Source organism: Eschrichtius robustus, chromosome 8 (assembly GCF_028021215.1).
Source record: "Eschrichtius robustus isolate mEscRob2 chromosome 8, mEscRob2.pri, whole genome shotgun sequence".
In the NCBI taxonomy this organism is placed as follows: domain Eukaryota; kingdom Metazoa; phylum Chordata; class Mammalia; order Artiodactyla; family Eschrichtiidae; genus Eschrichtius; species Eschrichtius robustus.
The window spans coordinates 9,641,249-9,664,744 of NC_090831.1; the positions used below are offsets into that span (position 1 = coordinate 9,641,249).

The 23,496-nt window shown below is 42.5% G+C and overlaps 1 protein-coding gene across 1 annotated transcript; it reads left to right on the forward strand.

The window, feature by feature from the left end:
• Positions 1–2,013: 2,013 nt before the first annotated feature.
• H2AZ2 (H2A.Z variant histone 2) lies at positions 2,014–12,004 on the forward strand. Its single transcript, XM_068550275.1, has 5 exons — positions 2,014–2,092; positions 5,910–5,987; positions 8,151–8,264; positions 10,341–10,470; positions 11,672–12,004. The coding sequence occupies exons 1-5, from the start codon at positions 2,090–2,092 to the stop codon at positions 11,731–11,733; spliced, it is 387 nt and encodes a 128-aa protein (XP_068406376.1). The 5' UTR covers positions 2,014–2,089; the 3' UTR covers positions 11,734–12,004.
• Positions 12,005–23,496: the final 11,492 nt, after the last annotated feature.

Consider the following 23,496-nt stretch of genomic DNA (forward strand, 5'->3'; position numbering starts at 1 on the left):
ATGAGCAGGGGCCAGAAAAAGGTAGGGCTTTCTATGCCATGCTAAGGGTTTGAATTTTGTTCTCAAGTCAGTGAGGTTAAAGGAAAATATTTGTATTTCCTTTAAAGATTGTAAAGATTTGTATTTTAGAAAGAGTGGAGGGTGCAATGAAGGAGGAAGAGAATAGGACATTAGTTAACAGGTTTTTGCACTGATCCAGGAGAAAAATGACACAGGCTAAACTGAATCAGTGGCAATACACACAGCAAAAAAAAAAAAAAAAAAAAAAAAAGCCATATTTGATATTCAGGAAGTAGAGGGATCTGGTCAGAATTACAGCAGCCAAACTAGCCTGCTTTAAGTCCCTTCACAAGGGACAAGTCTTTCTCACTTCAAAAGCCTTTATACTTGCTCTTTCTTCGTGGAACACTGCTAAATTACACCCTTTCTAAATTCCATTTACTCTGCTTCTGTCTCTCAAAGCGCTGTTTCTTCCCTTCCATGCACTTGCATTTCTTGTAATTCACACATCTGCCTGTTTACTTCTTTAACATCTGACCCCTGCTGTCAAGGACCGTTAGGGCAGGGACAGGTCTATTTTGCCAACCCCTGAATCCCCAATACCCAGCACAGCGCCTCCAAACAGTGCCAACACATCACTCGGTGACTGGTTGACGGTGAACTCACAGGTGGATGCCTTGGCGGACGTGTAATGCCAGTCACTAAGGCCAGAAACAGGAAAGGAGGGGCAGCGATTAACAGTGGTTACTGCTTACTGAATTAACTCCTAACTCCTCCACCTACTTGTCAGGTTTTCCATTCATCAGGGCACCCTGCTCTCTGCCTCCAACTTGACAGGCCCCTCCTTCCTCACGCTCGTCAACACCTTCACTCGCATTTTTCCAAACTCTTATTTAGAAGCTCAGCCCCTTCCTCTCCTCGAACTCAAGTTACATTTCCTTAAAGACTCTCTTCCGTGTCAGACGGAAGAGAAATCTCACTTTGGGACAGCATCTGCCCACCTGGTGATGCTTCTGAAATGCCCGCCTGGGGAAATCCCGCCAGAACCGAATCTCCGCGGGGACTGACGGCTCCGCACACCCGGAACGCTGCCCGGCGCGGTCAGTGCAGACAACTGTGAAAAGAAGCAAAGGTTTCAAACTGCAGCGGGTGAGAACTAGCCCCGAGTCCGGGCCTGGGCCCCGGCGACGGCGGGCTGTGCCGTCCCGGGGACAACCGGGCCCGCACGCCGCATGGTGAGGTGGGGGTTGGCGGGTAGGGCAGCCAGGGGGAGCGGCCATGGGCAGGCAAGCCCTCCTTCGCGCCCGTCCCTCAACTTCGCAGAGGGAGCGGGGACACCGACCCCATTTCCGAGTTTCTTTCCTTTTCGTTGGGTGGCTAACCTAACGCCAGCGGGAAGGCGCTGAGGAGAAGGGCTGCCAGGCCCGGAAACAGTGCCCGCCGCGGAGCGAGTCCCCGCTAGCACGGAGAAACCCTCGGAATCTGTGAAAAGCAGCCAGCAGAAGCAACGACAGCAACCGTTTCCTTCCCAAACAGGTCTCAGAAACCGCAGAGCCGATGCTGAGAAAGGGCGGGAAAGCCAAAGCCACCACCAATTTTTCCACCTATTGGCTAATCCCGCTGTCGTTCCCGCAGGCCCGCCTTCCTTGCTCGCGGGCGATGTTCTTACTGGCTGACTTCCGTCAGCCGTCCGCTCTCATTGGTCAGTCCCTCCGTTCGTCAGGCTCGGGCCTTGGAGACAGGCGGAGAGTGGCGTTTGGCTCCGCCCCCGGTCGCGCACAGGCGCGTCTGTGTTGGGTCGGAGGCTCCGCCTCCGCGTGCCGTGTGCAAAAACAAACAGCCGTTAGGGAGGAGGTGCTGTGGGGCGGGGTTTGGTTAGAAGGAGGCGCGCAATTGGGCGGTCGCCGGGGTTCAAACGAGCAAGGAGAGCGGGCATTGGTCGGGGTGGTGCGAGGCGGGCCCCGGTTATTGTCCGGGCTCCGGCGGCGGCGGCGGCGGCGGCGGCGGCGGCGGCGGCGGTCGGTGCTGCTGGGGCGGCGGCGGCGGCGGCGGCGGCTCGGCGGGACCGAGGGCGGGAGCGGCCGAGACCATGGTGAAGTCTGTGGGGCGGCCGGGTGGGTGGCGGTGGCCGGGCGGCGCCGCTACCTGTTGAGGCGGCGGGCGTCAGGCGGGCGGGCGTCAGGCGACTACGACGACGGCTGGGCTGGCGTCAGGCGGCGGGGTTCCCCGCGGTCCCGGCCTCGCCCGCCGCGGCGCCGGCGCGAACTGAGGTGCGCGGGCCGAGGCCGGGTGGCCCTGAGCGGGACAACCCTGGCGGCTCTGCAGCACCTCCGCTGCCCCTGCCACCGACTTTGACTCCTGAATTGTGCGTTGGTAAAAAAAAAAAAAAAAAGTGCGGCTTTTTAGAAACGCGAGTAGAGGGAACTTGGCCCCTTGTGAAGCTGGGAGGGAAAGGCGCTGGAGGATGGCCGTGCCCCGCGCGGGAGCGAAGCAGCGACGCCGAGGCGACGAGCAGTGTGCGCCCGAGCGCCCTCCGGAGACAGCCCTCCCCGGGGCTGAACCACAAACAGAAACTGTGGTTATTGTGACGTTCTCGCGTCTTAGACCTGGCTTCGACCCTGTGGCTGGTCGCACCCCGTCTCTAACTTGTAGTTGTGCAGTTAACGGAAGCGCTTCCGCCGGCCGACTCAGGCACAGATTAGATCTGCTCTGTCGACTGATTTTGCTCGAGCGGATGATTCTCCTGGTCCTTGCTGGTGTCGAAGGTGTCACTCATTTAATTTCTAGCGACCTGCCACATATTGGCTGTCCCTTTACCAGCAGCTAAAAATACATGCACGATCGCATAAGCTAAAAATACAGGAGGCGTGGAGTTGTCATTCTTGTTTTGAGAATTTTGAACTTGAGGGGACGTGAGCATGTGTCTGTTGAACTGATATGCAAGTTTCTTGGCATCCAGTTTTCAACTTTTCCTGAATGAAATTACACTCCAGCTGGCCCCATAGGCGTATTTTCTACCGAGATGCTTAACCCAGGTTAATACTAACTCAGTTCTTAGAATCAAAAATTTTATGGTGCTTGTATTTTGTTTCTCAGTCAGTCATCAAACGTATTAAAATGAATGTGTGAAGTTGGAGGGTGTATATACAGAGTTTGAGGGGGTTGTGAAAAGAAGGTAATTATTTACTGTACAATTTTATATTCGCACAAGTTTGATTCCATAAGACTTTGTTTTTGTTAAGTATGAGAAATGTATCCGGAAACCACGGAAGTAGTCATTTAACTTACAGAGTTTTGTTTTTTTTTTTTTAATGTTTTATTTATTTATTTATTTTTGGCTGCGTTGGGTCTTCGTTGCTGTGCGCACGCTTTCTCTAGTTGCGGCGAGCGGGGGCTACTCTTTGTTGCGGTGCACGGGCTCGAGGCACGCGGGCTTCAGTAGTTGTGGCATGTGGGCTCAGTAGTTGTGGCGCACGGGCTTAGTTGCTCCGCGGTATGTGGGATCTTCCCGGACCAGGGCTCGAACCCGTGTCCCCTGCATTGGCAGGCGGATCCTTAACCACTGCGCCACCAGGGAAGTCCTAACTTACTGAGATTTTTTAAAAAACTGATTTCATGTCTACTTCCTTAAAAAGCAAATAGGTTAAATAGCAAGTATGATGTATTTGAAGTGATAAAATTGCTTAAGAGCAGTAAATTGGGACGCCTGGGAAGTTTTGCAGTTGGTACCTTTTAATGGATAACTACTACTTATTTCATAATTCAGTCATAGACAGTGATTATAGTTTTAGACTCATGCACCAATTGAGAGGTTTTTTTAATGTATTTACAGCAGGGCAAATAGAGCTGAATAGATTTATTTGAAGAAGAAGTGAGAATATATGGTTACTCCCCCATATGGTTTTGGGAGATAAACATGCGGGGGGGGGGTGATTTTTAGCCTAAAAAGTATTTTAAGGAAACCATTACAAAGGGACAAAGGGGATGCCATTTCAAAGCTTACCTTCTGCTTCAAAAATATCCTCAAACAACTAGCCAGTCATGTAAACTGATTTCTTTAACTAATTTTTCTTTTAACAGAGAAGAAATAATAGATTTAAGTAGTAAAATCAAACAGCCCAAAAGAGAATATTGGTTTCCCTCTCAAGTCAGATCCTTAGTATTTTGTCCCTAGAGGCACATAACTTTTCTGATGTATTGTGTGACCTTCTAGAAATGTATATGTACACACACTCTACAGTACTCCACTTTATGTAAACAAAAGCTCACTGCACTTGCATATACCTTGCCTTTTACACAAATATGTTTTGTGAGTTGTTCCTTATCAGCACATATCTGTAACTCATTTGTTGAAATGGCTGCATAATATCCCATTGCATGTATATACTGTGTCCTATTTGTGACCATTCATGTTATTTGAGAAATATTTCTTTTATATCAGTTGAAAGTAGTATTTGTTTAACCCCTTAAGAATGTTTGTATGTCTTTTTTTTTTTTTTGTAAAATACACATAACAGTTGACCATTTTGCCATTTTTAAGTGTACTGCCAGTCATCTCCAGAACTTTTTCATCTTCCCAAATTGAAACTCTGTACCCATTAAATAGTAACTCTCCATTCTGCCCCTTTCCCCAGCCTCTGGTGACCACCATTCTGCTTTTTGTTCCTATGATTTTGACTAGGTACCTCATGTAAGTGGAATCATACATATTTGTCCTTTTGCTTATTTCACTTAGCAAAATGTCTTCAAGGTTTACCCATGTTGTAGCATGTATCAGAATTTCCTTCCTTTTTACAGCTGAGTACTATTCTATTGTGTGTATGTACCACGATTTTGTTTATTCATTCTTCCATGGTGGACATTTAGGTTGTTTCTGCTTTTTAGCTATTGTTTATAATACTGATATAAACAAAATAGCAAATAGTATAGAAAATATCTGTTTGAGTCCCTGTTCTCAATTCCTTAGGTATGTGCCTAGAAGTGTAATTGCTAGATCATAGAGTAATTCTCTGTTTAATTTTTTTTTAAGATGCTTTTTTTTCTCCCCATAGAGCTAAGTTCTGAATATTTCTGTGGAAATGATACACACTGACATTTTTTTAAATTATTTTATTATGAAATACTTCTAGCATGAGAGTTATATTGACTTGATGAAGATTCTTCAGTCTGAAATTTGAAAAATATGTTCAAATTTTTAGAAATCTCATTTTTAAAAAGTATTTAAGGTTTGACCTTGTTTCTATATAAATTAATAAATGGTGGACTTCCCTGGTGGTCCAGTGGTTAAGACTCCCCGCTTCCACTGCAGGGGCTGCAGGTTCAATCCCTGGTCGAGGAAGTTCCACATGCCGCAAGGTGCAGCCAAAAAAAAAATGAACATCATCAGTTGTGGGACAAATAAAATTATTAAAAAATAAAATAAATGGTGATATAATACATGTATATTTAAAATTGAAGATCACCTAGATTTTTTTAACTACCTAAAGTAAAACTAGAAGAAATTTTATTTCCTAAGTTTAATTTTTTCTTTTTTTTAATTTTTATTGGGGTATAGTTGATTTACAATGTTGTGTTAATTTCAGGTGTACAGCAAAGTGAATCTGCTATACATATACATATATCCACTCTTTTTTAGATTGTTTTCCCATATAGGCCATTGCAGAGTATTGAGTAGAGTTTTCTGTGCTATATAGGAGGTCCTTATTAGTTCTCTGTTTTATATATAATAGTGTGTATATGTCAATCCCAATCCTCCAATTTATCCCTCCCCCCGCCTTACCCCCTGGGACCATAAGTTTATTTTCTACATCTGTAACTCTACTTCTGTTTTGTAGATAAGTTTATTTGTAGTCCTAAATAGTTTTGAAATAGCATTTTTGATTCTTCATCTGGAACTTTTTCCCACCTAGGCTGGAGGCAAAGCTGGAAAGGACAGTGGGAAGGCCAAGGCTAAGGCAGTGTCTCGCTCACAGAGAGCTGGGTTACAGGTAACATCCCTGCTGTTGTAATTCATTATTAAATTATTTTCTTTACTGTTACAATTCATGACTCATAGATGTTTCTTTAATTACAAAAGTGTACTTGTACTACTGGTCTTTGATAGTGAGATAAATTGGTCAAAATATAAACCACAAAGCAACTGCTTTATTTATTTGTTTGTTTGTTTGTTTGTTTGGCTGCTCCGGGTCTTAGTTGCGGCACACGGGATCTTTTTTAGTTGTGGTATGTGAACTCTTAGTTGCGGCATGTGGGATCCAGTTCCCTGACAAAGGATTGAACCCCGGGCCCCCTGCGTTGAGAGTGCAGAGTCTTAGCCACTGGACCACCAGGGAAGTCCTGCAACTCCCTTTTATATAATTTGTATTCTCTTCTTCTAAACAAGGACAAGTTATGAAAAGATCTTAAATGAATTTGGTGATTTTGCTCTCTTAAAATCTATTATTTCTAGATTATAATTATGTTCCTAGTTCTTTTATAAATTGTATCAGATTGAAGTGAGTATGCTGTGGCTTTTATTTTAAAGAGTGTTTGTTGTGGTACATCGGCTTTCAGGATGAGAGAATAATGAACTGTCCACTGATCCTGTGAATCTTTCCCCAATACCTTCAAGTGTAGACTCAGTGATATACTCAAAGCACTAAATGGTTTCAAATTTTGTATATTTAAATTGTTGCAGCTTTAATCCACAAACTCAGAATTTTCTGGATGAGTAAGAATTATTCCCTACCTGTAAGAGATACTCCTTAAACAGGAAAGTTTGAAGTCCAGACTATAAGGTTAGGATTTTTATCTTCTTGGCAGTAGTGAGCCATTGAAAGTTTTTGAGGAAGAGGACGACATGATCTGGATGGTACTGAAGGAAGGGGGGGGCGAGAACTTGTACTTGGTGGGTACGTTCTATATTTTAGAACATCATGCAAATCTCAACTAGAATTTATTTTGAAGTGTCCTTACTTTGAAGTGGGAGATGGGAGACAGATACAGGCTATTGCAGTGGTTTAGAAATAAGGTAATAACATACTTGAACTTGAGTGGGATGGAAAAGAATAGAAGGCTTGTGTATGCTCCCCAAAAATGGGAGGAGGGGTATGGGATTGAGAGGACGGTCAAAGAGAAGTTTCTCTAAGGCTTAGACCCTAAGGAGCAGAAGAGTTTGTAGTAGGGGCAAGTTATGAAATAATAAATTTAAGTGCAGTCGTCTTGAAGTTCCACTAAAACATCCATATGAAAATGTCCAAAAGTTGTAGATTTGAGTCTAGCTTTCCAAGAGAGGTGATCAAAAGAATTACAAATTTAAGGTCACTTATGTAAAATTGGTAGCTTGTGCTGTGGATAAGTTTCCTAAGTAGAGCATGAGGAAGGATCAAAAAGGCATTGGTGGACCCCTCACCATATTTGATATGGTATTTGAGTCAAAGAATGAAAAGACTGAGGAGTAGTCAGAGTTCGTATTAGAACTATGTAATTGCTTCGGCCTAAGAAGAAATGGTTTTTGAGGTTCTCTGTGTCAGACGACATAACATGCCGGTTACTGAGGATGCAGAAGGGAGTATGACATGGATCCTGGTCTCGGGGAGCTTAGAATTAGGGAAGGATGCAAACAAAACAATCATGCCTTTTCTCTTTACGGATGCAATCTGGAAGTGGCTAGTAGATTTGGTAGTTAAAATGTTACTGCTCGTCTTTCAGAATTGTGTTTAACAGAAGCCAAGGTTGCATTGGTAGAAAATGGGTGACAAGAAAGGGGTTTCAGGGTTTGCCTTTAAATCTTGCCTTTGGAAAGGAGATGTCTAGACTGTAACTGGAGGCAGTTGCTGTAGACACGTGGAGACGTTTTAAGTGAAGTGTGCAGAAGGAAAGGAGCCAGCGAAAAGGAAGCAATTGGAGCTGTTGAATGATGGAGCAGTAACAGGGTAAGGAAGGTCCTTAAGAAAGTTGGGAGTGGGGTTAGTCAAAGACACAGACAAGTGGGATTAGGGACCTTTGGAGATGAGAAAGTGCCTATTCTCAGAAAGTAGAAAGAAAGGGTCACAATGAGAGAGTGGTGTTGGTTTTTAGTTCATGCTTTACTCATATTATTCAGCCTTTGATTACATTCAGTGGTGTGATGTTAAGACTTCAGTGCTTCCCATTTGGATGGTCTCTTTCAGTTTCCCGTGGGCCGCATCCACAGACATTTGAAGACTCGCACCACAAGTCACGGAAGGGTCGGTGCCACTGCTGCAGTGTACAGTGCTGCAATTCTGGAGTACCTCACTGCTGAGGTTAGTGGGGGAAATGTTATGTATGGGAATCCCAGATGTGTCCTGGACATAAATGGCTAAAACCCATGGAATATGGGTTTGAAATAAAAAAGACACACTCTTGTTAGTTTCTTTTAATAGCAGTTTTAGATGCATCTTATCAACCTATTACCTAGTACCAGTGTCAAATAGAACTTTGGTGTGCTCTTTTTTAAAGTTAAGTAAGGGTCAATGATCCATGTTTTTAAGTGACGTGACAAACAAGTGTAAAATAATTTAAATACCATACTGCTAATTAAACGAAATACGTGTATAATCGATAGATGATATTTGTGAAGTTACAGCGTAACTTTTTTTTTTCCTTTTTTTTTACAGTATAACTCTTAGTTAATAAAGATTTGAGGTGGGGCAAAGTCTTGGCAGTGTGATGATAACATAGTTTTTAAATATCACAGCTATATTATGATGATAACAAAATTTGGTAAAAGACCTAAGCAACCTTCTGGTTCTGTGCATGGTTGTATGCATAAAATGCTGTATCTTACTCAGTTTGACTTTTCAGGAAGATAAGTTAATTGGGCAAGAGTTCTTAATTCTTAGGTCATGGACTACCACTTCCTCCATTCTAATCCCTCCTAAGGAAAACAAAAGGGAAGCCATGAAACTCCTTCAGCTACATTCCAAGCAAGGGAAGGAAGTTGAGTAGCAAGCAAGTCAACTGATAGAGGTAGCCAATCTAATAGAAACGGGGAAGCTTCCTACTTGGGAAAGATGTGGCTGGGAGCTAGGTTGAAAGATTTTGCTTTAACCTGTGTGTTAATTATCACTGCTGTCATTTCATTAACCTTACCAAGTCATTTATTTTCCCATTGGAGATTTAACATTGATAGTTTCAACTTCACTATGTCACAAGCAGGGATTTTGTGTTGGTAATGTTTCTGTATTGGTACTAGTTAAGAGCCTTTCTGCTTTATCACTCTTATACCAGTTTTTATTTGTTTACCTGCAGACTTTTCAGAAAGGTATGCATTTTGTTCACTCATATAGAGGCATAGGCTTCTGATTCAGAATTTTCAGGTCCCATCTAAACTCCCATTATCTTTATTCTTAGGAACTTTATGATTTTTTAGTTTAAGATTAAACAGTAATCATATACATAGATACATACATATGCAGTCAACGTGTATTTTCCAAATATTTAATTTTGGGGTTTTAGTCAATAATAGATGTAAAGAAAATACTGAAATCTAAGTTTAGGGGTAATCACATTTCAACGTTGGCTTCACACTAGGATCACTTATGAAGCTTTCAAAAGATACTGGTGCCAGGCCTCACCCCAGACCAGTCAGAGTTGCAAGGGAGAATGGAGTAGAGAGAGTACTGGTGGTTTTTAAAGCACGCTGATTGCTTTGGATGTACACCGAGGCTTCCCACCACTCTGTTTAAGTGAGGAGGTTCTGTGGAGTTATTTTTGTGTTACTTCCATCAAAGGTTTTATAATGCCAGTACAGTCTATGGAGGCAAAAAAAAAAAAAAGAAAAATGCAATTTTATGGCCAACTGGGACTTTGAAATTTCTCTAGTTGAAAATTGCCCTTATAGAATAAAGGGCTTCTAGCTTATTGCCTACAGATTATAGGGCCCAGTGATGTTAAAAACTCTGAATAAGAAATTATTTTTAATTATATTTTAAAATTTTTCTAAAAGTGCTAAGCAATAAATTTCAGCTGTTAAGGGCCATGAAAAAATAGACTACATGGGTATATTAAAATATATTTCTAGATGTTCACATTTATTGAACAGATTCTTGGCTAAGGGATATTATCCCTTGTCTTTATTTCTTTCTATAGAAGTAGATTTTTGCTCAAGTTTCCAGTTCTCTTGCAGAGAATGAATATAAAAGGACCAAATGAAGTAATAAGAGTTCTATAACAGCATTATAGAAATTTGGAAAAAATTTAGTGTTGGTTTATATATGTATCTTGTGTGTTTTGTGTGTAGATGCTGTAGTGATCTTTTTAGCTATAATTGCAGGCCTAAACCGAATCCTTAAGCACTTCACCCTTGTTTGATGTGCTGTCTCACGGATGCTTTGTAGGTGCTGGAGCTGGCAGGTAATGCTTCCAAGGATCTCAAAGTTAAGCGGATCACTCCGCGCCACTTGCAACTTGCAATCCGTGGTGATGAAGAGTTGGATTCTCTTATCAAGGCTACCATAGCTGGGGGTGGTATGTATTATTTTTTCTTCAGCCTAGATTGTTAACTGGCCTAACTAATAGATAATTCAGATCGATGATCCAATACATTTGTATCACCAACTAGAGAACATAGAAACTTAAGTTCCAAAAGTGTTAAGTCTGACAGTTCTAGACTTCTTCTCATTATGATCTAAATAAATATTTCTTCTCCTTGTAGCCATATACAATGCTATTTTTATTTTAGCAAGTTCTTCATCTAAATTTCATGTGTGAGACTTAAAACCTGGTGTTTAAAATATTTCCCATATCCTTTAAACTGTTTGAAAAATGATCTTGAGAAATTGCTTAATATGATGCTCTTGAAAGTCAGGGCTGAGATAATTGAATGAGTCAGGATCAGTGAAGGTGAGATATAAATTGGTGGTTCTTAATACTTTTTGGATCACATTTGGAGAACCTCTTGAAAGCTGTGGTTACTCTTCTCTAAAAAAAAGCACATAAAATCACACCATTTTACATACAGTTTTAGAGGGGGTTCCCAGGCCCCAAGGTGGGGACCCCTTGGTATATAGATACTTTAACAGAATCAGAATGTGAAAGGGGACTTAAGTAAATTTCGTTCTTTTTTAAAAGCCTTTTTGTTTGTTTGTTTTTTATATTAATTTATTTATTTTTGGCTGCATTTGGTCTTTGTTGCTGCTTGTGGGCTTTCTCTAGTTGCAGCAAGCGGGGGCTACTCTTCGTTGCGGTGCGCGGGCTTCTCATTGCAGTGGCTTCTCTTGTTGTGGAGCACGGGCTCTAGGCGCATGGGCTTCAGTAGTTGTGGCACGTGGGCTCAGTAGTTGTGGCTCGCAGGCTCTAGAGTGCAGGCTCAGTAGTTGTGGTGCACGGGATTAGTTGCTCTGCGCCATGTGGGATCTTCCCGTATCAGGGCTTGAACCTGTGTCCCCTGCATTGGCAGGCGGATGCTTAACCACTGTGCCCCCAGGGAAGTCCTCATTCTTTATATAATTGCTTTTTGGGGTTGAAGCCCTAAAGTGGTAAGATATAGCCAGTTTAGGGACTTCCCTGGCAGTCCAGTGGTTAAGACTCCACGCTTCCAGGGGGCACGGGTTCAGTCCCTGCTTGGGGAACTAAAGATCCCACATGCCTCTCAGTGCAGCCAAAAAAAAAAAGATAAAGCCAGCTTAAAGTTTTTCCACTAATACTGTTTCTTTTCATTTCATTCTAGGTGTGATCCCTCACATCCACAAGTCTCTGATTGGAAAGAAGGGACAGCAGAAAACTGCTTAGAGAGTTGTTTTAACCAACCCTCTTCCTCCCCGTCATTGTACTGTAACTGGGACAGAAGAAATAATGAGGATATGTGGAATTTTTAAAACAGTTAAGTGGAAAAGCATAGACAATTACTGTAGACATGAAAAAGAAACATTTGTATGTTCTTAGACTCGAAGTTTGATAAAAATACCTTTTCATGTGGCAACAGTTGTGTGTTGATTGGCTAGGTTTCTCCCATGTGTTTTATACAGAAATGGAATTGATAAACCATTTTTTAAAAAAATGATTTGTCTCAAAACCGTTCTGTTTGTGCTGTGTTGAAAATATTTTGCTCATACTTCAAAATTTTTTAAATTTCAAATTGGTTATGTATTCAGAAAAATCTTAAAACAGAAATTGGGAATCTACTGCTATCATGATTGATACCATATTATATTGAATCTTGGCTGCTACCTGTTAGTAGTAGGCAGCAATTATTTTACATACCACTAAAGAAAAAAACTGCCAATTAAACCATAATATGCCGTCAATTATGAGATGCATCCCAATTTCAGAGATGTTAGAGTATGAAAACATGCATTTAGAATTGATGAAATAGGATAGTGGAATTATTTGAATTATTTAATGAGCACTTACTATGTGGCAAGCCCTGTGCTAAGAGCTTTATTGATGAAGAAATTTTATTACCCCCATTTTAAAGATGTAGAACCTGAGGCTCACAGAAGTTAAATGGCTTGCCAGAAAACATTTATCTAATAGTTAGAAAAGGGCAGAACTAGGATATAAACCTAGATTTGGCTGACTCCAGAGCCCACACCCTTAACTAGAATTGAAGTTAAGGTTATCAAAGTTGTCTGCTTTTGGCTTAAAATTCCAGCTTTTAGTGATCTTTTATTGATACAGTAACATTCAGTAATTTGTACAATATTTTAAAAATTATTTTTGTTTGTCAGTTTCTGAGTAACTTGTAAGATTTAAGTTAATGTATCAGTTAACGGTCCATCAGAAAATTATATTTTTCTGCAAGTCTGGAAGTCTTCATTAAAAATGGAAATTCTTTAATGTTTTATAATACAACAGTATCAAAACAAAACTCTCATTTTAAAAAACTTATTTTATTATGGAAATTTTCAAAAATAAAGAGAATAGTATAATGAACTCCCGTGTACTCATCCTGCAACTTCAGCAGTTATCCTGTGGTCAGTTTTGTTTTACCTGTATCCCCAACCTGAACCCTCATCCCAGTTGATTGGTTTGAATCCCATTCCAGGCATGATTTATTTTCATGTCCATATACTTAAGCATGTGTCTCTAAAGATGGGGTACCTTTTAGACCATAACCACAATACCATTGTCTTAAGACAGCTAACACATTTTATAATAACAAATATCCAGTCAGTATTCAGATTTCTGATTGTTTCATAATTTTACAGTTGGTTTGTTTGAATCAGGATCCAGACACTATGTCTTATATTTTACTAATAGCTCTTAAATTTCTTTTTAATCTGTAGGTTTCTTTTTTATTATTATTATAATTTAATTTTTGAAGAAACTGAGTTGTTTGTCCTATAGGATTGTCTCTAAGTGTGGATTTTACTGAATCTTGGCACATATTTTGAAGAAGCTTCTATATTGAAAGGATCTACGATTATCCATGTGTGAAGTTTTAGTAGTTTTTAGAAACCAAAGAAGCAACAGAAAAGAAGGCAAAATAACCTATCAGAGAATAGGGTCTTGTACTAGAGTTTTCTAGATAATTGCTTCAAATATCTGTTTCCTTTTGGTAGTGTAATTATTTGCTTCCTACTGTGTTCCCAGGATTGTATTTTTGTTTTCTTTTTTTTTTTTTTTAATTTTATAGCTACTTTATTTATTTATTTATTTATTTTTGGCTGTGTTGGGTCTTCGGTTCGTGCGAGGGCTTTCTCTAGTTGCGGCAAGCGGGGGCCACTCTTCATCGCGGTGCGGGGACCGCTCTTCATCGCAGTGCGCGGGCCTTCACTATCGCGACCCCTCCCGTTGTGGGGCACAGGCTCCAGACGCGCAAGCTCAGTAGTTGTGGCTCACGGGCCCAGCTGCTCCGTGGCATGTGGGATCTTCCCAGACCAGGGCTCGAACCCGTGTTCCCTGCATTAGCAGGCAGATTCTCAACCACTGCGCCACCAGGGAAGCCCTATTTTTGTTTTCTGATGGAAAAAAATAGAACAACTGGGCCATGTGCTCTGGGCCTCACCCCCACATTTGGTCCATCTTGCTTCACCTATACACCCCTTCCTCCTGCTGGCTTTTTTTAAAGCATGTCCCAGCCATCATATTGCACCTGTAATACCTTAATAGGTAACTCTAAAAGAAAGCTTTAAAAAGAGGGCTTTTTATATTTTAAAAAAGACGGGTACCTCATTGTGGTTTTGATTTGCATTTCCCCGATTATTAGTGATGTTGAGCATCATTCCATGTGCCTGTTGGCCATCTGTATGTCTTCAAACAAATGTCTATTCAGATCCTCTGTCCATTTTTAATTGGACTTTTTTTTTGCTACTGAGTCATTTGAGTTATTTTTATATATTTTGGATATTAACCCCCTATGAGATACATGATTTTCAAATATTTACTCCCATTCTGTAGGTTGCCTTTTTTTCTTCTTTTTTAGTTATTTGTTTGGCTGCATCAGGTCTTATTTGCAGCACACGGGATCTTTTGTTGCAGCGCGTGAGCTTCTCTGTAGTTGTGGTGTGCGGGCTCAGTAGTTGCGGCACACGGGGCTCTCTGGTTGTGGCGTGCAGCTCTCTAGTTGTGGTACACAGGCTCTAGATCCCACAGGCCTAGTTGCCCCACGGCATGTGGGATCCTAGTTCCCCAACCAGGAATCGAACCTGCGTCCCCAGGCAGACTCCTAACCACTGGACCACCAGGGAAGTCCCCGTAGGTTGCCTTTTTATTTTTTTGATAGTACATTTTATTATGAAAAATTTTTACTATGCAGAAAAGTTAACTATACAGTGAATAATTCTTAACACCACCTAGATTCTACAATTAATATTTTACTACATTTGTTTTATAACATCTATTCGTCTGTGAGATGGCTCTCATTTGCCTGCTGTTTTTATTCTCTGCTTGTCCAGTTATTTCTTGTTAGAGAAGTTCTTAGACCAGATCATGTTGTTCATTATATTAGATGATTGAGGGACTTCACTGGTGGCGCAGTGGGTAAGAATCCGCCTGCCAATGCAGGGGACACAGGTTCGAGCCCCGGTCCGGGAAGATCCCACATGCCATGGAACAACGAAGCCTGTGCGCCACAACTAAGCCTGTGCTCTAGAGCCCGCGAGCCACAACTGCTGAGCCTGTGTGCCACTACTGAAGCCCACACGCCTAGAGCCCATGCTCTGCACAAGAGAAGCCACCACAATGAGAAGCCCACACACTGCAATGAAGACCTAATGCAGCCAAAATTAATTAATGATTTTTTTTTAATTAAAAAATAAAGTGCGGTCTCCACTCGGGAGGCTCATAGCCTAAGTGGGGGGACAGAGGTGGACACAGAAGTTTCCAAGTGGGGCTTCTTTGGTGGCGCAGTGGGTAAGAATCCGCCTGCCAATGCAGGGGACACAGGTTCGAGCCCTGGTCCAGGAAGATCTGCGGAGCAGCTAAGCCCATGCACCACAACTACTGAGGCTGTGCTCTACAGCCCGTGAGCCACAACTACTGAGCCTGCATACCACAACTACTGAAGCCCGCACACCTAGAGCCCGTGCTCCACAACGAGAAGCCACCTCAATGAGAAGCCCGCGCACCACAACGAAGAGTAGCCCCAGCTCACCACAACTAGAAAAGCCTGCATGCAGCGACGGAGACCCAACGCAGCCAAAAATAAATAAATTTATTTTTAAAAATTGCTCAGCAAAATGCATTAAAAAAAAAGGAAAAAGAGGAGCCTAGTACCTAGAGAACAGACCTGTGGTTGGCAAGGGGGAGGGGGTTGGCGGAGGTGTGGAGTGGGCTTTGGGGTGAGCAGATACAAACTGGTATATACAGAATGGATGAGCAACAAGGTCCTACTCTATAGCACAGAGAACTATATTCAGTATCCTATGATAAACCATAATGGAAAAGGATATTTTTTAAAAGGTGCATATATGTGTAACTGCATCACTGCTGTACGGTAGGAATTAACACAACATTGTAAATCAACTATACTTCAACTAAAAAAAAAACATGGTGGCCACATGGAGGACAAGGTGAAGGGGAAGAGAGCTTAGGAAATAGACAAACCAAGAATGAAGGGTGCCGGGTCTGGATAGACACCCCGTATTCTACTCCAGAGAAAGGGGACGGCCTTCGCCAGCTCAGCCAAGGAGGCAGGGCCTCGCGGAAGAGCCTCTTGAAGGCAGCACGTTAGAACCATTCGCCGCAACCAGGAGTGCTGCTGCCAGAGCGGTCAAGGCTTTGGGAGGACCCTGGGCCCTGCAGCCTTGACCCAGGAGGAGGTCCCCAGAGTCACAGCTTAGTCTAAAAGTTTGCTGCCAGAGGACAAAGGGAGCCATTTAAAATTCACAAGTTGTTGGAATAAACCCCAGTCAGTTCCTGTCTTCCCTATGCCTCATCCTTCCTTAGGTGTGAAGAGGAGAAAATAAAACTTCCTGTCTCTCCAGCCCAGCCTGAGATGGTCACTCACATTTATCCACCTTTCTACAAGGTCATCGATCTGTCCTCTACAAGGTCATTGATCTGTTCTTCTAAAAGCTCATTGGTCTGAATTCTGTAAGGTTATTGATCCGTCCTCTGCAAGGTCACTGATCCATCTTCTCCAAGGTGGCTGACTACACCAGCACACCTGGCGCTCAGCTCCCTCCCAGTTGATGCCAGAGGCTGTGCTGTGGGAAAGCACTCCTCTGCTCTCACGGGGAGCTGGTTCCGGAGCTGGCGTAGCACCAAAACCCTGTGCAGCTTTCACAGCTCTACCTGTGGGTTTTCCTGCAGTCAGGATTTCCTAATATTTATTAACCCAAACAAATGTACAACGAGAGGGCTTTCAACGCCAGCCTCTCCAGCACATTTGCTTCCTCTGCTGGCTCTGACTCTTCCAGCCAGCCCTCCGCAGGAGTGGCGAGCAGTGTTCCTTCCATAAAATGTCAAACTTTAATATCCGCGGGTACCTAAACAGGAGTTAGTCCTGTGACCGGTATATGTGCACCACTTCCTCTCGACGTGTTTCATGTGCATCGTGGGAAATAACTGTAATAAACTGAAGCTGTTCACGTACTGAGTGCAGTTGGCTCTTACACAGACTGATTCTTCATTCTTTCGAATCACTAACCATCGCTGGGGCTGGTTTCTGGACCCCTGGGGCAGCCCCACCCTTGGGTTGCAGGCTCACCTGGATCTGAGCCCCCAGGGCCAGTCCTTGGCCCTCCTCCCTCCCTTTGGGACCCAGAACAGAGGTCCCCAATCACCCACATTTGCTCTCCCAGAACACCACTGATTTCAGGCCCGTCCAGACTGGGGGCGCCCCAGGCCAGCGCTGGAAACGGCCAGGAACGCCTGATGGACTCGAGGGGGTGGTGAGGGGTGGGTTGGGGGCCAGTGTGGCAGCAGAGTCACAGTAAGCGGCCAGCAACTTCTCCGGCTCTAAGTAGATGTAGGTGGCAAACCCAGGTAAGCTGAGGTTTCAGAATGGGTTTCCCTCGAATCCTATGTGCTTCTAGCACCAGCAATACCGCCCCACCAACTAGTGTGGGATTTCAGGGGCCCAATTCACGTCCAAAATGTTTCATCAGAGGGAGGCTCAGGAGTTGTGGCTCACGGGCTTAGTAGCTCCGCAGCATGTGGGATCTTCCCAGACCAGGGCTTGAACCCATGTCCCCTGCATTGGCAGGCGGATTCTTAACCACTGCACCACCAGGGAAGCCCACAAATTCCTTTTTAAGAAATGAGTTGCTGAGGCAGCTGTAAAATATCTGGCAGAAGGTAGTTAGTATTCTGCATTATATGAAAGACAACCCAGACATGAAGGAGACATGGCCTTACAAGAAAACAGTAGACAAATCGGAGAGTCTTTTCTAAGGAAAAATAATATGCTTAAGATATATATGGGTCAGAATTATTTTTTAAATATTTATTTATTTAATATTTTAAATATTTATTTTTATTTTATTTATTTTTATTTATTTATTTATATTTATTTATTTATATTTATTATTTATTTATTTATTTTGGCTGTGCCGGGTCTTAGTTGTAGCACTCGGGATCTTAGCTGAAGCATGGGGGACTTCTTAGTTGCAGCATGCGAACTCAGTTGCAGCGTGCATGCGGGATCTAGTTCCCAGACCAGGGATCGAACCTGGGCCCCCTGCATGGGGGGCACAGAGTCTTACCCACTGGACCACCAGGGAAGTCCCCCAAATTATTTTTAACCAATACTTTTCAATTCATCACCTTCAATCCTGACTGCCAGGAGAGACTTCTGCTGTATAAACGGGTGGACAGTCACCCCTCTGCAGACAACTTAACATCTGATTGAAAGGTTGACCAACATGAACAACAAGGTAAGTGAAGGGAATTGCCTGGCAGTCCAGTGGGTAGGACTCCGTGCTTCTACTGCAGGGGGCACGCGTTCGATCTGAATCCTGCAAGCCATGCAGCGCTGCCAAAAAAAAAAAAAAAAAGTATGTCTTATTTTACCCATATAATCAGGAATGATTTCTAGCTTTTGTTTTAGGAAAAGTCTAAATTTTTGAGCAATATCTTTATTTTTTTATTGTATTTTGTTATTCTCTACTAAATTTTATATTTTATTTTTTAAAGTTTTATTGAAATATTGTTGATTTACAATTTTGTGTCAGTTTCAGGTTTACAGCAAAGAGATTGTCATATATACATATATATATATATATATTCTTTTTTAGATTCTTTTCCATTATAGGTTATTACAAGATATTGAAAACAGTGAGTCCTTGTTGGTTATCTACTCCATATATAGTAGTGTGTATATTACAATCCCAAACTCCTAATTTATCCCTCTCCCACCCTTTCCCCTTTGGTAACCAGAAGTTTGTTTTCTATGTCTGTGAGTCTATTTCTGTTTTGTAAATAAGTTCATTTGTATCATTTTTTACATTCTACATGTAAGTGATATCATGTGATATCTGTCTTTCTCTGACTTACTTCACTCACTATGATAATCTATAGGTCAATCCATGTTGCTGCAAGTGGCATTATTTCATTCTTTTTTATGGCTGAGTAGTATTCCACTGTGTATATATACAACATCTTCTTTATATATTAATCTGTCGATGGACACTTAGATAATATCTTTTTTCTTTTAAAGTAAATTGTTTTATTTTATTTTATTTATTCATTTTTTTGCCACACCATGCAGCATGCGGGATCTTAGTTCCCTGACCAAGGATCGAACCCACACACCCTGCATTGGGAGGGTGGAGTCTTAACCACTGGACCGCCAGGGAAGTCCCAATAATATCTTTCTTATATTAAGCATTTTGAAGTGAGCCAAATACAGTCATCCCTCAGAATCCATGGGGGATTTGTTCCAGGACCCCTTGGATACCCAAATCCACAGGGTGCTCAAGTCCTTTATACAAAATGGTGTAGCATTTGCACACAACATTGGAACATACTCCCAGATACTTTAACTCATCTCTAGATTACTTATGATACATAATACAATGTAAATGCTATGTATATAGTTGCAGAAACAATGTAAATGCTGTGTGAATAGTTGCCAGTGCATGGCAAATTCAAGTTTTGCTTTCTGGAAATTTCTGGAATTTTTTTTCCCCAGTATTTTTGATCCATGGTTGGCTGAATCTGTGGAGGCAGAACCTGTGGATATGGAGGACCAACTGTACTATTGATTCATTTTAGAATGTATATTTTTGAAATTTTAAATATTTAATACAGGTAAAAGGGATATGTGGTGACAAAGTCCTCTCTGCCCACAGGCCTTCACCCGTCTACCCAGAGACACCCACTGGGAAATATTTCTCTGTATCCTCCCAAGGGTATGTACAAGTATAAAGATACACTTCATTCTGCTTTTTACAAAAACTGTAGCATATGTTATATTGTGTTCTACTGCTCTTTGTTTTCTTCACATAAAAGTCTAGCTGAGGCTGTTTTGGAGATGCACTACCTTGTTCTTTTAAATTTATTTATTTATTTATTTATTTATTTATGGCTGCATTGGGTCTTCTTTGCTGCGCGCAGGCTTTCTCTAGCTGTGGTGGGTAGGGGCCACTCTTCGTTGCAGTGCGTGAGTTTCTCATTGCCGTGGTTTCTCTTGTTGCAGAGCACAGGCTCTAGGCTCATGGGCTTCAGTAGTTGTGGCACGCAGGCTCAGTAGTTGTGGGGGGGGGGGGGGCAGGTTCGATCCCTGGTCTGGGAACTAGATCCCGCATGCATGCCGCAACTGAGTTTGCATGCTGCAACTAAGAAGTCCCCATGCTTCAACTAAGATCCCGAGTGCTGCAACTAAGACCCAGCACAGCCAAAATAAATAAATAAATAAATATTTAAAAAATAATTCTGACACATATATATCTTAAGCATATTATTTTTCCTTAGAAAAGATTCTCCGATTTGTCTGTTGTTTTCTTGTAAGGCCATGTCTCCTTCATGTCTGAGTTGTCTTTCATATAATGCAGAATACTAACTACCTTCTGCCAGATGTTTTATAGCTGCCTCAGCAACTCATTTCTTAATTTCTTCCCACTGCGCCACCAGGGAAGTCCCTACTTTGTTCTTTTAACAGCTGCATCCTATCTCATTACGTCAGTGATTTTTAGCCAGGAGGCACTTTGGAAATTTGTGGGCCTCTGACAGTGTGGATGGGGCCAATGCTGGACATATTATAATGCCTGAGACTGCCCCACTGACTTCCAAACGTCTGGCCAGATGTTAGTGTATGTGAAAAACTCATTTATAATTATGTAAATCTAAACTCCATTTTACATATTAACATGAAGGGTTTGGTTTTGGGTTGCTGAAAAATTTGAATATCCCTGGCACTTCCGAGACCTCCAACTGCTGTGTAATGGAAGGGAAGCCTGAACTTCAGAAGGGCTTAAAGGCTACTGGAATCATGTCAAAGAGCCACAGAGGTCAACTTAGAGGGGCTTGTACTAGCCAAATTTGGGATGATTTGAGTATCAAAAACAATGAGTGCAGGAACTTCCCTGGTGGTCCAGTGGTTAAGACTCCGAGCTCCCAATGCAGGGGGCCAGGGTTCGATCCCTGGTCAGGGAGCTAGATCCCACATGCCACAACTAAGACCTGTCACAGCCAAATAAATAAATATAAAAAATAATGAGTGCAATTGTTTGTAATGCGTTTAATGAAAATCCATGAGTCCATAGTGGTAGGAGGAGGGAGAGAGAGATTAGAAGATTACTCAATTTTTCACAACTACACAATAATTGACTCGGGAATTCCCTGGTGGTCCAGTGGTTAGGACTCCTCACTCAGGGGTTCAGTCCTTGATCAGGGAACTTGGATCCTGTAAGCCACGTGGCGTGGCCAAAATAATTTTTTTTAAAAATTGATTCAGGTGAAGATCATTAATTGATGCTAAAAGAAAACAATCAGGTGAAAGGTCTGGGAGCAGGGTCTTCACACAGAGGCAAAGTATCATCCCACAGGTTACCTACTCAGCAGAAAGAATACAAAGTACCTTCCCAGTGGAGCAGTCTGACCTGTTGAGTCAGTCTGAGATCATATGCTACCTGACAAGAGGCAGGATTAAGTGCATATAGCATCACCTACAACGCCTTCCTGCATAAAATGTTGAACGTGTGTCCATTCAAGCTTCTCTGCCTAATTTCCAGTTTACAGAAAATACAAGAGCCAGAGGAACAAGCAAGTAACACAAAATGGAGACATTAGGCAGCTCCAAAATCAGGGACATTCGACGAAGTCAATGTCCTGGACTGTTTAAGTTGATGTCAAAAAAAAAAAAAAAAAAAAAAAAGCAGAGGCCAAGACCACACAGTTTAGGGCTCAATTTATATGAAATGTCCAGAAAAGGTAAATCTAGAGTCAGAAAGCCGACTTGTAGTTGCCAGGGACCGGGAGTGAAAGCAGGAGGGACTGCAAATGGGCACAAGGTCTTCCTCGTGTGGTGGATCATGGTGATGGTTGCACAACTCAGTAAATTCACTAAAATTATTGTACTCTTAAAATGGGTGAATTTTATGGTATATAAATTATCTCAATAGGCTTTTTAACATTAATAGAAATTACAATATGTTAAAAAGTGGAAGGACTGTTCTAGATTGAAAGAGACAAAAGAGACCTAACAATCAAATACAGTGTGTGAACCTAGGTTGGATCCTTGGGGGCCGGGGAGAGCGTTGTGAAAGACATTCTGATTGTATGTAAATTATACTTTTATAAAGCTGATTTTTAAAACACCTCTAGGGACTTCCCTGGTGGTGCAGTGGTTAAGAATCTGCCTGCCAATGCAGGGGCCCGCGGGTTTGAGCTCTGGGCCGCTAAGACCCCACATGCCGCAGAGCAACTAAGCCCGTGTGCCACAACTGCTGAGCCTGCACTCTAGAGCCCGCGAGCCACAACTACTGAGCCCACATGCCACAACTACTGAAGCCCACGCACCTAGAGCCCATGCTCCGCAACGAGAAGCCACCACAATGAGAAGCCTGTGCACACCGCCAAGACCCAACGCGGCCAAAATTAAAATTAAAAAAACCACCACCTCCAGAACCAGTGGGGGAAATCTGAATAAGGACCATACACTGCAGGTTTTATGGATTTTGCTTATTTTCTGAGGTGTGCTAAAGGCACTGGGTGAGCCCTACCTTATTGGATGCATGGCTGGCCCACTTCTCTGGAAGCAGCACTCGTGCTTAGGGAAGCTGAGGCCACACTGTAATCCAGATTCTGCTCACCTTACCTTGCTGGAGGCCTTCCTCATGTAGCAGCCACTTACCCTTTGCACAACTAGGTTTAAACTTGCTTTTCCAAAACCAAACAGTATGTTTTTAGGGACACACATAGGTGATAGATAAACACAAAAGCAAAATCAGGGTGGCCTCAAAAAAAAAAAATTGTGGGCCTCTGGTGAGGGATAAAGTATGCAACTGGGGAGGACTCCCAAGGGGAGTTCTTGATCTTAAAGGAAACCATGTTCATGAACATAAAGGCCTCATCTGGACCAGATCATGGCTCAGACTGCCAGGTCTGCACTATGGAATGAGTGCAAGACCTCAAATGACCATGAGGGCCTCTACAACTAGCCAGGGAGAAGTTCCCTATAGACAGTTACCTGGTCACCAGTTGGTCTGGGGCAAGGCAGAGCCAGATGCCTTCTGCAGGTAGACTGCGCCACACCAGGCCTGCCTGCCTTTCTCTAGCAGACTGAACTTCACAATTGAGCTGTCATAAACCCTGTACTCTGCATTTACATTCTCAAACAGCTACAGATATCCCAAGAACATGGTCCAAAGACCCTTCCCCACAGAGGCTAAAGCTTGACGTTATTTCCCTCAAGGAGGGCCACCACAGAATATGCCCAAATTAAGCTTTGTTAAAATTAGCTATGATTTTCAATTTTGATGGATAACCCTAAATATGCCAAGTGAGAATTTTCCACTGTCACCCTTAAAGGAGTACTGCTCCAACCTGGTCACAATCTTGAAGTTCCATTTTTTCCCTGCCCAAGCCTACATCTTCAGTATTCCACTCACAGCTTGCCCTTGGGATACTCAATCAGCAACACTTAATTCTTGGATCAGGGAAGCAAAA

Excerpts from the sequence above, each read along its gene's own strand:
- H2AZ2 (XM_068550275.1), top strand. Across the intron at positions 5,988-8,150 it reads CACAGAGAGCTGGGTTACAG|TTTCCCGTGGGCCGCATCCA; the intron begins GTAACATCCCTG and ends GGTCTCTTTCAG. Across the intron at positions 10,471-11,671 it reads GGCTACCATAGCTGGGGGTG|GTGTGATCCCTCACATCCAC; the intron begins GTATGTATTATT and ends ATTTCATTCTAG.